This window comes from Capricornis sumatraensis, chromosome 10 (genome assembly GCF_032405125.1).
Source record: "Capricornis sumatraensis isolate serow.1 chromosome 10, serow.2, whole genome shotgun sequence".
Taxonomy (NCBI): Eukaryota; Metazoa; Chordata; class Mammalia; order Artiodactyla; family Bovidae; genus Capricornis; species Capricornis sumatraensis.
The window spans coordinates 99,873,777-99,887,785 of NC_091078.1; the positions used below are offsets into that span (position 1 = coordinate 99,873,777).

The window sequence follows — 14,009 nt, forward strand, 5'->3', positions numbered from 1 at the left end:
GCACGCAGACCATATCCTCCCTTCCTCTGCCCATGGCAGGCATTGCTAATCGATCCCAGCACACTCTGGTTAAACCCTGATGTGGTCTCACAATTCTTTGCTGCAGTGTCCCTGACAGCCGTCACCTATCAACCGTGACAGTGCATCCTAAGATGACACCATTGACTGTTCTGACCTGGACAAGAACTTTAAGAAACACTGCACTAAACACCCTCTCGGATATGGTCCCAGGCAGGAGCACAGAACACTGCATTACTCCACAGGATATTGTCCCTGCTTTACCCACAGGCACAATTCCTGCAAATGCCATGTGAAGTACGTTTGTGTGCTCTGGGGTTTTTTTTGCAGGGGGTGGCCAGGGGAAGAACATTGCATTTTAGGGCATATTATTTACATACTGTGACACTGGCTTAGATAAATGCAAATGATAAGGCCTCATGTAAAACATGATATCCCCCTGGGAGAATAAGGACTGCCTACTGCCCTTGTTGTAATGATAGACTGACATCTGGGCCACTTGGGCCAGAGCAGACCCAGCCAACCAAAAGCCAGCAAGTCTCCCAACTCTGCCCTCGAATCCCTACTCCATCCCGACTCCCCACCCCACCTATGCAGAGCTCTGGATCTGTCCAGCAATTAGGATGCGAAAGCCAGCCTGGGAGCTTCCCCGGTGGTCCAGTGGTTAAGAATCTGCCTTGTAATGCAGGGGACATGGGTTCGATCCCTGGTCCAGTAAGATTCCACATGCCATGGAGAAACTAAACCCCTGCACCACAGCCACTGAGCCAGCACCCTAGGGCCCTCAAGTCTCAACTACCGAACCCACACACCTAGAACCCGTGCTCTGCAACAAGAGAAGCCACCGCAATGAGGAGCCAGCTCATCACAAGGAGAGAGCAGCCCCCACTCGCCGCAACCAGAAAAGCAAGCAGCAGTGAAGACTCAGTGCAGACAAAAATAACATAAATACACAAGTATTTTAACAAACCAGCCTGGAGCTGCTGAGGCCCTTTATACACGGCTCAGGTCAACTGAACAAGTGATTCTTACCCACGGGCAGTGACAGATCGCACAACAGTAAAGCAATATTTGCTGCCAAATGTCCTTCAGTGGGAGAGGACATGTCGAGGGCAGAAAACCCAGCTCTGCTGAACGACCGACGTACTTTCGAATCTCAGACCTGGCGATCGAATCCCACGCCCCCTCCTCTTGCACATCCTGGCTCTGAGAACTCACTTTCACCCCTGCCTACCCTGACAAGTCACTGCTGAGAGAATTCAAAGACGTTGTTGTTGCTAGTCAGGCGCTCAGTCATACCTGACTCTGCGACTCCATGGACTTTAGCCCACCAGGCTCCTCAGTCCATGGGATTTCCCAGGCAAGGGATCTAGAGTGGGCGGCCATTCCCTCCTCCAGGGGATCTTCCCAACCCAGGGATTGAACCCACGTCTCTGGCATGGGCAGGCGGATTCTTTACCACTGAGCCACCTGGGAAGCCCCCATCCTGCAGTGGAGGGAGAAACAAACCCCCGGGAGAGGCAGGGTCCAGGTCAAGGCTGGGGAGGCCTCTCCAGCTCCCTGAGTTCTCTAAGAAGCCAGTGGTGACAGGGAGTGCTCTCCATGCTTTGAAGGGCTGGAGCGGGACACGCTGACCAGGGGCCGCCTCTGGGTGTATTCCCAGCGTATGGGGAGGAGCCTTTTGGTGCCCACTCAGGGCTTGGGGCCACGTGAGCAAGGCGTCTGCTTTGTGCCACGGCGCCTGCTCACGTGAGCAGACGTGACCTCTTTTTATAGAGCTGGAGGGAGTGGGGATGTGGGAGGTACGAGATCCCGTTTACATAATTTACCGATGTCCTCACGACGGCTGTAACCCGGCTGCGGCCCTCCGCTGTCTCCTGCCCCAGAGGACACGAAAAAGCCACTGTCCTTTTGGGAAAACATACCTTTATCTGTTTCCTGCCCCGAAAGGAGTAATTTAGGTTTTGTTGTTTCAGAGGCACTTGGAGTTGGAAAGGACTCTAGGTGGTGACTCTGACCCTCTGCTAATTGCCTGGATCCCCTCCCAGGCATCCCCTCTGGTTACATGCCTCTGTTGACAGGGTGCTCACCCCTTCTAAGGCTGACTGCCCCACGGTAGAGCAAGTTTATTGTATCTTTTCACACAATCCTTTTTTTCAGATAAAAGAGCAGTTACACACTCCAGTTTTCTTGCCTGGAAAATCTCATGGACAGAGAAACCTGGTGGGCTACAGTCCATGGGGTTGCAAAAGAGTCAGATAGAACTGAGTGACTGAACAACAATTCTAGGTCAGACCCATTCTCTTGTACAGAGATAGACTCTTCAGTAAAGATCTGTACAGAGGGCTCGGGGAGCACAGAGGTGGACACTGTTGCTTAAGAAACAAGTGTGGGGAGGAGAAATCTGGGAGAGCTTGCTGGAGTAGGGGATGCTCAAACTGCCTCTTTTTAGCCAACACTAACTAAGGATTTGGAGAAGGCAATGGCACCCCACTCCAGTACTCTTGCCTGGAGAATCCCATGGATGGAGGAGCCTGGTGGGCTGCAGTCCATGGGGTCGCTGGGAGTTGGACATGACTGAGCGACTTCATGTTCACTTTTCACTTTCATGCATTGGAGAAGGAGATGGCAACCCACTCCAGTGTTCTTGCCTGGAGAATCCCAGGGACGGGGGAGCCTGATGGGCTGCCGTCTATGGGGTCGCACAGAGTCGGACATGACTGAAACAACTTAGCAGCAGCAGCAACTAAGGCTTAAAGCTCAACATTCAGAAAACTAAGATCATGGCATCTGGTCCCATCACTTCATGGGAAATGGATGGGGAAACAGTGGAAACAGTGTCAGACTTAATTTTTTACCCAAAAGCAGAGACATTACTTTGCCAACAAAGGTCCCTCTAGTCAAGGCTATGGTTTTTCCTGTGGTCAGGTATGGATGTGAGAGTTGGACTGTGAAGAAGGCTGAGCACCAAGGAATTAATGCTTTTGAACTGTGGTGTTGGAGAAGACTCTTGAGAGTCCCTTGGACTGCAAGGAGATCCAACCAGTCCATTCTGAAGGAGATCAGCCCTGGGATTTCTTTGCAAGGAATGATGCTAGAGCTGAAACTCTAGTACTGTGGCCAGCTGATGCGAAGAGTTGACTCACTGGAAAAGACTCATGCGGGAAGGGATGGAGGGCAGGAGGAAAAGGGGACGACAGAGGATGAGATGGCTGGATGGCATCACCAACTCTATGGACGCGAGTCTGAGTGAACTCCGGGAGGTGGTGATGGACAGGGAGGCCTGGTGTGCTGGAATTCATGGGGTTGCAAAGAGTTGGACACGACTGAGCGACTGAAATGAACTGAACTGAACTGAACTAAGGCTTGGATGCCTGGCTCTGTGCCCATGCTGGGGCTGCAGAGACGACCACTTCACTGTGGTCCTGGCTTCAGAGAACTGCCCACGAGGTGCGCAGGCAGAGGAAGGGGGGGTGCTGCAGACGGTGCTGCAGGTGATCTGGGGGCTGATGCCCAGGGCGGGTGAGAGGCAGGGGCCGGCCGGTGGCCATGGAGCCAGAGACGGGCTGGAGGCCCAAAGGTCTGGGAACCAGGGCCTCGCTCTTTCAGGCCTGGGAGCCATGGCAAGTTCTCAACTGGAAATGAGGTGATGGTACCACATTTCAGAAGGACTTCTGCTTTCAAGATGGTCTCAGGGAGCTGAAATTTGCCTGCGTGGAATCCCTACCATCTGAGCTTCACCCCAACAAGCCAGACTGGGAAAAAAGGAGGAGGTTAATTCTTATGGCCCCCACACTTTTCTCTGTGCAGAGGAGGCACCTCTGCTTTGGGGAGAGAGGGCTCAGGGACCGAAAGGCTGAGCTGGGCTTTGCCCAGGCTCCCCGCTGAGCCTTGGTTTCCTCATCTGTAAAATGGGACCATAGTTTCCATCCTTCACTGCAGCTGCAGAAGTCTGTGACCTGCAAACAAGCTCAGGGCCAGTGCCTGCTGGTGATGAGGAGGTGGGGGAGGCTGGCAAGACGCCTCACCCCAGGCGTCCTTGTCTGGTCTTTCTGCTCCAGAGGGGTGAAGGTGGTGCAGAGCGAGGGTGCAGACGTGGGGGTGGGGTGCTGCGGACACCTGGAGCACGCGGGGGAACAGGTGCTTGGGATGGTGGGATGGGGTGGGTGCTGCACCATGGCTCTTGGGTCAGGTATGTTAGGAGTCTTCGACCTGCCTTGACTGGGGGCGGGGACTGGGGACAGATCTGGAAACCCCTGGCCACTGCGAGATAAACTCTGCTTCCTTTCTGGGCAGTGCCCCCCACACTGGACATCCTTGCCGTGTTCGGTCCTGTCTGGTTTCACACTCTCATGCACCAAGCAAGCATCTACACTTTCCCTCACCCTTCACTTCACTAGGCCGTGGGTCTGCAGGCGGAGGCTACCAGCTGCTCAGAACCCTCGCAGAGGCCTGGGCACAGGGCAGGCGCTCAGTCAGTGAGGGTTATCATGAAGCACCTCTGCGCTCAAGTCCCTCGAAGGCTGACCCATGTGAGAGGATGTGGACGGGTACGTGCAAACTCTCCCAATTCAGCTCCAAGCTCCCTTCTCAACCTGTTCTCTCATAAACTCAACCTGAGGGGGACTTCTGTGGTGGTCCAGTGGTTAAGACTTGGCCTGCCAATTCAGGGGGTGTGGGTTCAATCTCTGGTTGGGGCTAGGATCCCATATGCCTCATGGCCCAAAAAAAAACCCCCAATCATAAAACAGAACCAATATTGTAACAATCAATAAGGACCTTAAAAATGGTCTACCTAAAAAAAAAGATTTTTTTTTAAAAGGAAAAGCAACCCATCTGGGGTTTTCAAGAGTCTCCAAACACCCAGCATCCCATCCCGCCTCCTTGCCTTTGCCCGTGTGGTCCCCTCCACCAGGGACGCCCTCTCGCCCTGAATCTCTGTGCCCACAGATCTTTGCCATCCTGCACATGAAACGTTCTCCACTCAGGAGCCATCCTTGGCCCCTCCAACTCAATGGGATGCCTCCTGCAGCTGCTCAGCCCTTCCTGTTATCACCTCACTCGTTCATTTATGCGACGCACAGCTAAGGAACATCGAACTGTTCTGGGCACGGAGGATACAGAGAGGATAAAGACTCAAGCCCTAGAGGCATCAATCTGGTTGAACTGTGCTTTCCCCATAGATACAATAGCTGTAAAAAAAAAAAAATTCCTTCTTTCACTAAAATTATCCTCGATATTTCTCTCTGAGGAAAACCAGCCAGGAAATGGGCGCTTCCTGTTTTCATTAAATAAAGGCTTTAAAACATCTGTTGTTTCTAGTGACAGCAGTCGTCTGTGACTCCAAGGGCTCCAAACGCCCCCGGATGACACGGCAAAGCTCCAGCCGTGGCTCTCCTGACGGCTTTATCCTCACTGGCTGCCATCAGCCTTGGAAAATGTATTGCGGTTGTGTCTTAGGCATGGGAGTCGAGTGGTTGGCAAGCCTGTTTTAACCTGTTCTGTCCTTTCTCTTTTCAAGGGAGGAAGGTAATGCGAGTTTCTCTCCCTGACAGATGGGGAAACTGAGGGACACAGAGTTTCTTTTCCTGCAGCAACTGCAAACGAATCTGACCAGGCTTGTGGGACCCAAGATGTGGTCCAGGTGGGGCCCTTCACTCCGGCCGGGCTCACGGCTGTCCTGGGAACTTTTACAGACATTCTAACCGTAGGCAGAGACACTCCTCCCAAAGGTTAGGGTGAGGGCTTCCCAGGTGGAGCTGGTGGTAAAGAACCCACCTGCCAATGCAGGAGGCATAAGAGATGTGGGTTCGATCCCTGGGTGGGGAAGATCCCCTGGAGGAGGGCACGGCAACCCACTACAGTATTCTTGCCTGGGAAATCCCATGGACAGAGGAGCCTGGTGGGCTACAGTCCATGGGGTCGCAGAGAGTTGGAGCTGACTGGAGTGACGGAGTGCACGCACGTGGCCCTAACCTGAGAAGCTGGTGGCCGCGGCTGCCTCTGTGGTGGGGCCTGTGGGTCTGGGGCTGTCATGGGGGCTACTGCACCCTGTCTGTGCCGGTGAACCTGTTGAATTTGCCTCCATAAATCACCTAGCCGAAAGTACCCAAATAAATCAAAACCCACACTTGCTGGTTTCCTCAGGCCCTGCATCCCACCCCCGCCTCACGGGAGATGCTGAGTCAACAGGTGAAGAGGTTCATCACTTTCCCTAGCATCGCCAGTAACCCCGCCGTGCCCCTCACATGTGGCCGCCTAACTTCCTCATTGTTCAGAAGGTGAAATTGAGGCCCGGGGCAGCGATGTACAGGAGGTCTTATGGGAAGGAGCAGCAGGGGCGGGATGAGAACCCACTTCCCTCCAGTGGGCTCCCTCCTTCCAGCACAGTTCCAGCTTCTAAATTCACAGCCCAGGATGAGCCCCGGGGAGACACAAGGTCGCCACAGGATGTGTTGACTGAGGGTAAGCCTCCCAGGCTGCTGGCTCAGAAGGGGACCTTGGGAGTCCCCAGGCCAACCACTCACTTTACAGATGAGGGGACTGAGGCACGAAGAGGAGGAGTGGCTTGCTAGTGCCCAAGCTGGGGTTGGGATCAGGCCCCCTTTCTCCAGTGCGGGCTGACCGTGCACCCGGCCCTGCTGGTGGACAGCGTGCATGCGTGCGTGCCAAGTAGCTTCAGCTGCATTCGATTTTTTGCGACATGGACTGTAGCCCGCCAGGCTCCTCTGTCCATGGGATTTCCCAGGCAAGAATACCAGAGTGGGTTGCACGCCCTCCTCCAGGGGGTCTTCTCAAACATAGGGATCGAACCTGTCTCCTGCATTGGTAGGTGGGTTCTTTACCACTGGCGTCAACCTGGGAAGCCCACACCCTCTCCCAGTGTCTGCGCCTGAAGCCAGCTTCTCTGGATATTTTTCGTGTCAACAGAAAACAGCAGGGACCCGGCTCAGCCCTCTCAGGCCCTCGCTCCTCTTCTCAGCCCCCTGACCCACAGCTACCTGCCCTCTCATTTTTGTGGCCCCCAGGAGGAGGCTCCAGGCAGGAAGGCAGGAAACTTGGATTCACTAAGCGAGACTGTGGGCACCTCACTGGCCCTGCTTGGGTCTCCGCGTTTGCTTCTGCAAATTGGGGGTGTGGGAAGGTGTTTGGACTGGATCAGCCTTTCAGACCTTGAGTCTTGCCCCTTTAGTGGATTGTGAAATCAGTTTTGTGGGTGGTGACCAGTGTTTAAAAACATGAAGGAAGCGATAGAAGAGAAGAGAAAATACTTTAGTGCATCACCTTAGTTTGTGAGAGTTCTATTTTGGTTTAGTGTGTGTGTTTGCTGAGTCCTGACATAAAGTACATTTCTCATCACTGGGGGTCACAACCCAGTAATGCCGCTTTCCACCCTGCTTCAGCGTGATGAGGCCGGAGCTCGGGCATGGGCATGGGAGGGGGCTCTGGGGACAGGGAGGCCCGGGGAGCCGCAGGCCAGCTTCGTGCCCTGTGCATCTCAGTCCCCTGTAAGGGTATAACACATCACAGCAAAGCCCAATCCCGTTAGTAGCTGGTAATGAACGGGCATTCCCCCAGGGAGACTGGTACACACCGTGTGTCCAGGGAGGGGTACTGGCTGTAGGCAAAACGCCAGGGGCACTAACTGCCTTTGCTGTTTTAGGCTCTGGGTGGGAGGAAGGAGGCATGCGTGTGTGTTTAGAGTACTATTCTTATCCCCAGTCTTCGGATGAGGATATGGAGGCTCAAAGACGTTATGTAACTGGCCCAAGGTCACACAGCTGAGGGACTCAGAAGCCCAGGTCTGTCTGATGCCCAAACTCACAGTTTTGACCCATCTCCCTGTTGCCTAAATGTGAAAGGCCACGTCTGTGACCTTCAGGTTTCACTTGGTCTTTAGAATGCTGAATCTTACAATACAGAGGGCAGGAGCTTGGAATTCAGCTGGGGATTGGCAGGGTTGGGGGTCAGGAGCTTCTTTGTTCCCTTTCACTTGAAAGAAGGGGACATGGAGGCTCCAAGAAGAGCAGGGAACAGCCAGAGAGCCCCCCGAGGATGGTGACAGGGTAAGTGGGGCACCCTGAAGTTGCCCTCGGTGAAGGAAGGTGGCCCCGAGACAGGCTGCAGCCTGGGACCCCTTACTGCACAGCTAGCACCTGGGCAGTCATGTCCTCAAGCAACAGGATATAAAGAAACCATAAGGGGGCTTCCCGGGTAGTCCAGTGGTTAAGAATTTGCCTGCCCATGCAGGGCACACTGGTTCGATCCCTGGTCCAGGAAGATTCCACATGCCACGGGACCGCTAAGCCCGTTTGCCACAACTACTGGGCCCACGTGCCTAGAGCCCGTGCTCCACAAGAGAAGCCACCACAATGAGGAGCCTGCACGCCACAGCTAGAGAGTACCCCCTGCTTGCACACAACTAGAGAAAAGCCTGCACGCAGCAGTGAAGATCCAGGGCAGCCGAAAGTACATAAGACAAATTAAGAGGAAACTATAAGAGACGGCAAATGACTGCATGCGTGCCCAGCTGGGCGAGTTATAGACAAGATACAAAAGAGACCAGGAGAACCCCATTGCCACTTGGAAGAGTTGGGAGCAAAAGCAGGGTACTGTGCATGCCCCCTGTTCACAAGACCACCGACGGGGTGGGCTCTCCCCTAAAGAAACCTGTTACTTGTTCTTGCTCCCCTCCGCTGCAGCAGGGGCCCCAGCAAAGCCTTGCCTGACTGCCTTGTCTGGCCTCGTATCGATTTCTATTGATTAAGGGGGCTGAGAACCCTGGTCTGTAATACTCCCAAGGGGCCATCACTAAATCCCACAATCGAAGCCCGTCCTGGCCCAGCGGTTGCGTTAGTCCTCGAGGAAGCAGGGGCCGCCCCCTCCTGTGTCCTGCTCCCACTTCCGGCTCCCAGGGTGAGTGAGTGCGCTCTGCCTGCCCACAGCGGTGTGTTAGTGATCCAAGGCTGCTCTCTGCTCTTCTCACAACCCCCTTCCAGCTTGGGCATCCCAACTGATCACGCATGTCCCATCTTCCTCCAACCCTGCAAATCTCCAGCTGAATTCAGAATCAGCTAAAGAAGACTGAAGACCCTCTGTGTCAGCTGAGCACCCCAACAAATGCACATGTCACATCACTTCCCTCGGCCTTTGTGGGGAGGGGACACGGTAATGCCTCCTCCTTCCCTTCCACTTGAGAGTGTGACCTTCAGTTAACTTTCCCGCTCTGTTGCCCTGGAAACCGACGAAGGCAGACTGCCCACTACATCACTAGGGAAAACTAGCTGGGAACCTCGGTTTGCATGCAGACAACTCTAAACTGCTGACGGGGATGCCCACGTTTGGGGTCTTCTTGAGTGTGGTCACCTTTGTTAGTGGGCATCTCCTTTGCAGGGACCTTGGAATTGGGGCCCATGGATTTTTGACAGGAAATCCTGACTCCTCTGAGGCTTCCAGGGCAAGGCAGGCCCCACGCCTGTCCCCGGAGCCCCGGAGAGAAGGTCTCTGGGTGATTGAGTGGACTGTTCCAGGACAGACCCCACGGCAGAGCGACACTGCCTGCCAGGCTGCGGGCTCTGCCCCGGGGCCCAAGCAGACAAGTGTGGCTTCACTGGTCTCAGCAGTCTGAAAGTGTACGAGAAGGTCCAGAGGAGACCAGCGGGCCTTGCAGGGACATTGAGGCTCAGAGGGGTCAGGTGGTGTATTGCAGGTCGCCCAGCAGCAGGCTGGATGCCCCGCCTCGCCCCCTCCTCGGGGTGCCATGGTGCGGCACCTACCTCAGGCCGCACGGGATCCTCGATGCCCACCACACAGATGCAGGTGAGCTCGTTGAGGATGTCGTTCTCATTGTCCCAGTCGGGCTCAGGGCTGCTGGGGAAGTCGCGGTAAGCCACACAGATGGTGCGGAGCCCGTCGCAGGCCATGGGCTCTATCACCTTCTTCACCATCTCGTCCCGGTCGCGGGGCCGGAAGACCCGAGGCTCACCTGCCCCGTTGAGGATTTTGCAGCACCTGGAGGAGGCGGGAGGGGGGTCAGTCAGGTGCAGCCAAAGGCCCAAGGACCCTCCAGCCAATGGGCTCAGAGCGCACCCCCACATCCCAAGTGACGCCCCCCACTGGCTGGGTCGGTCATCCAGGGCCCGTCCAGTCCATCTCCCATGACGCTTGGGATGGTCCTGGCCACGGGGCCTCAGGCAGGTTTGAAATCCGCTGCAGCTGCTTGCTGCTTCAGTCGTGTCTGACTCTGTGCAACCCTACTGATTGTGGCCTGTGAGGCTCCTCTGTCCATGGGATTCTTCAGGCAAGAATACTGGAGAAGGTTGCCATGCCTTCCTCCAGGGGAACTTCCTGACCCAAGAATTGAACTGGGATCTCCTGCACTGCAGGCAGATTCTTTACCAGCTGGGCTACCAGGGAAGAACTTGAAATCAGGACCAACTAAAAAGAAATCAGGCAGCCTGGTTGCTGTATCTGCTCTCAGGCCACCCACTAAGAGCCTATCTGCTTTGTTTCATTTTCACAAGGTATCATCTGAAAAGGTAGTTTCACAGCTAAGATGGTTTTCAGAGGGCATAAAACCTAGGTGAGGGGTTTCTGACCCTACCGGTCACATCAAGATGGCTCGGGCAGCACAGAACAAATCCCCACCTCGAGCCTCAGGTCAGAGGTTCCAATTCAGTTTGTCTGGGGCGAGTCCAGGAATCAGCGTTTGTTTGTTTAGAAATCTCCCTGAGGTTATTCCAATGTGTAACAAGGGTTGATTCCCCTTCAAGGTACAAATGGGAAAATGGGTGCAGCGAGGGGGCCTGACTTGCTTAGTTCTCAGAGTTTATTTCTGACACCTAGAGTCAGACGAGACTGGCCAACAATGAAAATCATGTTGTCAACAAGTCCACACTCAGAGAAGTGACAGGAGGGGGCTCCAAGGGTGATAATAGGGAGAATTTCCTGATGAGACAGTGACTTGGGGGCGGAAAGGGAGAACCCTCTGCATGAACATTTAAGAGGCTGTTCAGTCGTGTCCGACTCTTTGTGACCCCATGGACTGCAGCACACCAGGCTTCCCTGCCCTTCACCATCTCCCAGAGTTTGCTCAAACTCATGTCCATTGAGTCAATGATGCCATCCAACCATCTCATCCTCTGTCGCCCCCTTCTCCTCCTGCCTTCCCTCTTTCCAAGCCCCAGTGTCTTTTCTATTTAAGAGGAAATAGCAGCAAAAGCTGGAGAAGGCAATGGCACCCCACTCCAGTACTCTTGCCTGGGAAATCCCATGGACCGAGGAGCCTGATGGGCAGCAGTCCATGGGGTCACTAAGAGTCGGACACGACTGAGTGACTTCATTTTCACTTTTCACTTTCATGCATTGGAGAAGGAAACGGCAACCCACTCCAGTGTTCTTGCCTGGAAAATCCCAGGGACGGGGGAGCCTGGTGGGCTGCCTTCTACAGGGTCGCACAGAGTCGGACACGACTGAAGCGACTTAGCAGCAGCCGCAGCGAAAGCCCTGGGCGCCGCGGCCCCGCCCACAGCCCCGCCCCCGGCCTGCGCCAGGCCCCTGCGTAGACCGCTCCCTGACTCACTTCTTGAGCACGATCTCCGAAGCGCCCTTGCTGTACATGCGGAAGCTCTCGTCCGGCAGCTTGATGACGGTGCTCATGGACTTGCGCACGGAGTTGAAGGTGTAGACCTTGTACAGCTTCTCCTCGGGCATCCGAGCGCGCACGGGCTCGTAGTCTTGCTTCAGGTCCAGCACGAAGCCCAGCAGGCCGCACTCCGTCTTGTTGCCCACCTGCCGGGGCAGGGCGCCCTCCTTCTCCGGGGGCTGCGGGGAGAGGCCGGGGGTTCACTGGGACGGCCACCTGGGCACTACATGGCGGCGGGGCTGGGTGGGGCTGCTCCCACCCGCTCCCTCACTCTCCGGCCTCTGCATCCCAGACCCAGTCTGGGCTCTTGGGTGATGGAAATTAACCAAGATGGGGTTTTTAAGACTTATGATTTCAAACATAAATTGATGACAGAATTAAAAAAAAAATTGTGCACAGACCACCCAGCTCTGCAGAACTTGAGGCCTTGTTCGCTTCAGATTTTTCTTTTTTTAAGAAGTCAAGTCTAACAGATAAAGTCGAATCCCCCCTTGTACCCCTCTGCATCTGTATAACCCACTCATTGTCCCACAAGGAAACTCTCACTTAAATTTGGTATTCATCCTTGCCCTCTCTGTTTTAACCTTTTGTTTCGAGATTCATGCTAGATTCACAGGCGACAAGAAATAATACAGAGAGGTGTCATATGCCCTTCATCCTGTTTCCCCGAGTGCTCACTTCCTGAGCAACCGGACCAGGAGAACACAACCAAGGTGTTGACGATGATAGAACTGACCTGGCAGGATTCGGATCTCACCAGTTTTAAAGTACTTCTATGTGTGTTTAGGTCTGAACAACGGCATCACGTGTAGATTCCTGTGGCAACCACCATCAAGGTACACAGCTGTTCATCACAACACTCCCCTGTGCCATTGTGTGTGTGTGTGTGTGTTTTGAGATAACCATTGTAAAAAATTTACAATGTGGATATAAATTTTAATAAAATTTAAATTTTACTGCCTATGGTTTGTTTTCCTAATGTGTTATAATTAATTTTTATTGGAGTATGGTTGCTTAACAATGCTGTGTTAGTTTCTGCTGGACAGCAAAGTGAATCAGCTATACGTATACGTGATATTATTGTTGTTTAGTGGCTAAGTCCTGTCTGACTCCTTGTGAACTCATGCGCTGTATGTAGCCCACCAGGCTCCTCTGTCCATGGGATTTCCCAGGCGAGAATACTGGAGTGGGTGCCGTTTCCTTCTCTGGGGGATCTTCCGTATACCTACATTCCCTCTTTTCTGAACTTCCTTCCCAGTTAGGTCATCACAGAGCACTGAGTAGGGCTCCCTGTGGGATACCGCAGGTTCTCACCAGGTATCTGTTTGTACACAGATCAGCAGCGTAGACATGCCAATGCCAGTCTCCCGATTCTCCCCCTCCCCGCCCCCTTGGCGTCCATGTATTTGTTTTCTACGTCTGTGTCTCTATTTCTGCTTTGCAAATAAGATCTATACCATTTTTCCAGATTCCACATATATGCATTAATATATATTTTCTGACTCACTTCCCATGCTGCCCTCTCATGACTGCGGTCATCTCTCTCCCTCCCCCCTCCCTACCCCCCCCCCCCCCACCGGCAACTCCTAATCTGTGCTCCAGGTAATTCTGCCATGTTGTGCAAGTTATATAGACGGAATTGTACAGTATGTAAACTTTTCACTCAGCACAGTCCCCTGGTTATCCAGAAAAGTTGCTGCATGCCTCAACGGTGTGTTCCTTTTCCCGGCTGGGTGGTATTCTATGCTCTGAATGTAACGTCCTTTGTGACTTCAACTGAGGTTGAAGCAAATGCAACTGCTAATTTTGTGTCACAGTGGCCAACCATCGGCAATTTCATGCCATTTAACTTATGGTATATATGTGCAGTGCTGGTTTACACGTTGCAAAGGACAGGTAAGGAGGCTGTACACATTCTTCTGTAACTTGCTTCACTCTCAGAAACATTCAGTTTTGGAGTTATCCCCATTTAGGGCACTAGTTTGTTCTTTTTTAAACTTTGGAATATAACTGTTTTACAATGTTGTGTTAGTCTCTGCCATACATGAACTGAGTCAGCTATATGCATGCATATATCCCCTCTCTCTTGAACTTCCCTCCCACCCCACCCCCATCCCACCCCTCTTGGTCATCATGGAGCACCGAGTTGAGCTCCCCATGCTACATAACAGCTTCTCACTAGCTATTTATTCTACATATGGCAGTGGACATATGTGGGTGGATCCAGAGCCTGCCATACAGAGTGAAGTTAAGCCAGAAAGAGAAAAACAAGTATCGTATATTAACACACAAGCTGGAATCAAGATTGCCAGGAGAAATATCAATAACCTCAGATATGCAGATGACA

At 53.4% G+C, this 14,009-nt stretch overlaps 1 protein-coding gene across 14 annotated transcripts in view; it reads right to left on the bottom strand.

The window, feature by feature from the left end:
- Positions 1–14,009, bottom strand: part of ATP2B2 (ATPase plasma membrane Ca2+ transporting 2) — a 118,114-nt gene that overhangs the window by 22,879 nt on the left and 81,226 nt on the right. For all 14 annotated transcript variants that reach the window (XM_068982256.1, XM_068982257.1, XM_068982255.1 and 11 more), the window contains 2 exons: positions 11,600–11,841; positions 9,795–10,029 (listed from right to left, as the gene is read on the bottom strand). In XM_068982256.1, the coding sequence (XP_068838357.1) occupies positions 9,795–10,029; positions 11,600–11,841 (477 nt within the window). The remainder of the gene's footprint in view (positions 1–9,794; positions 10,030–11,599; positions 11,842–14,009) is intronic.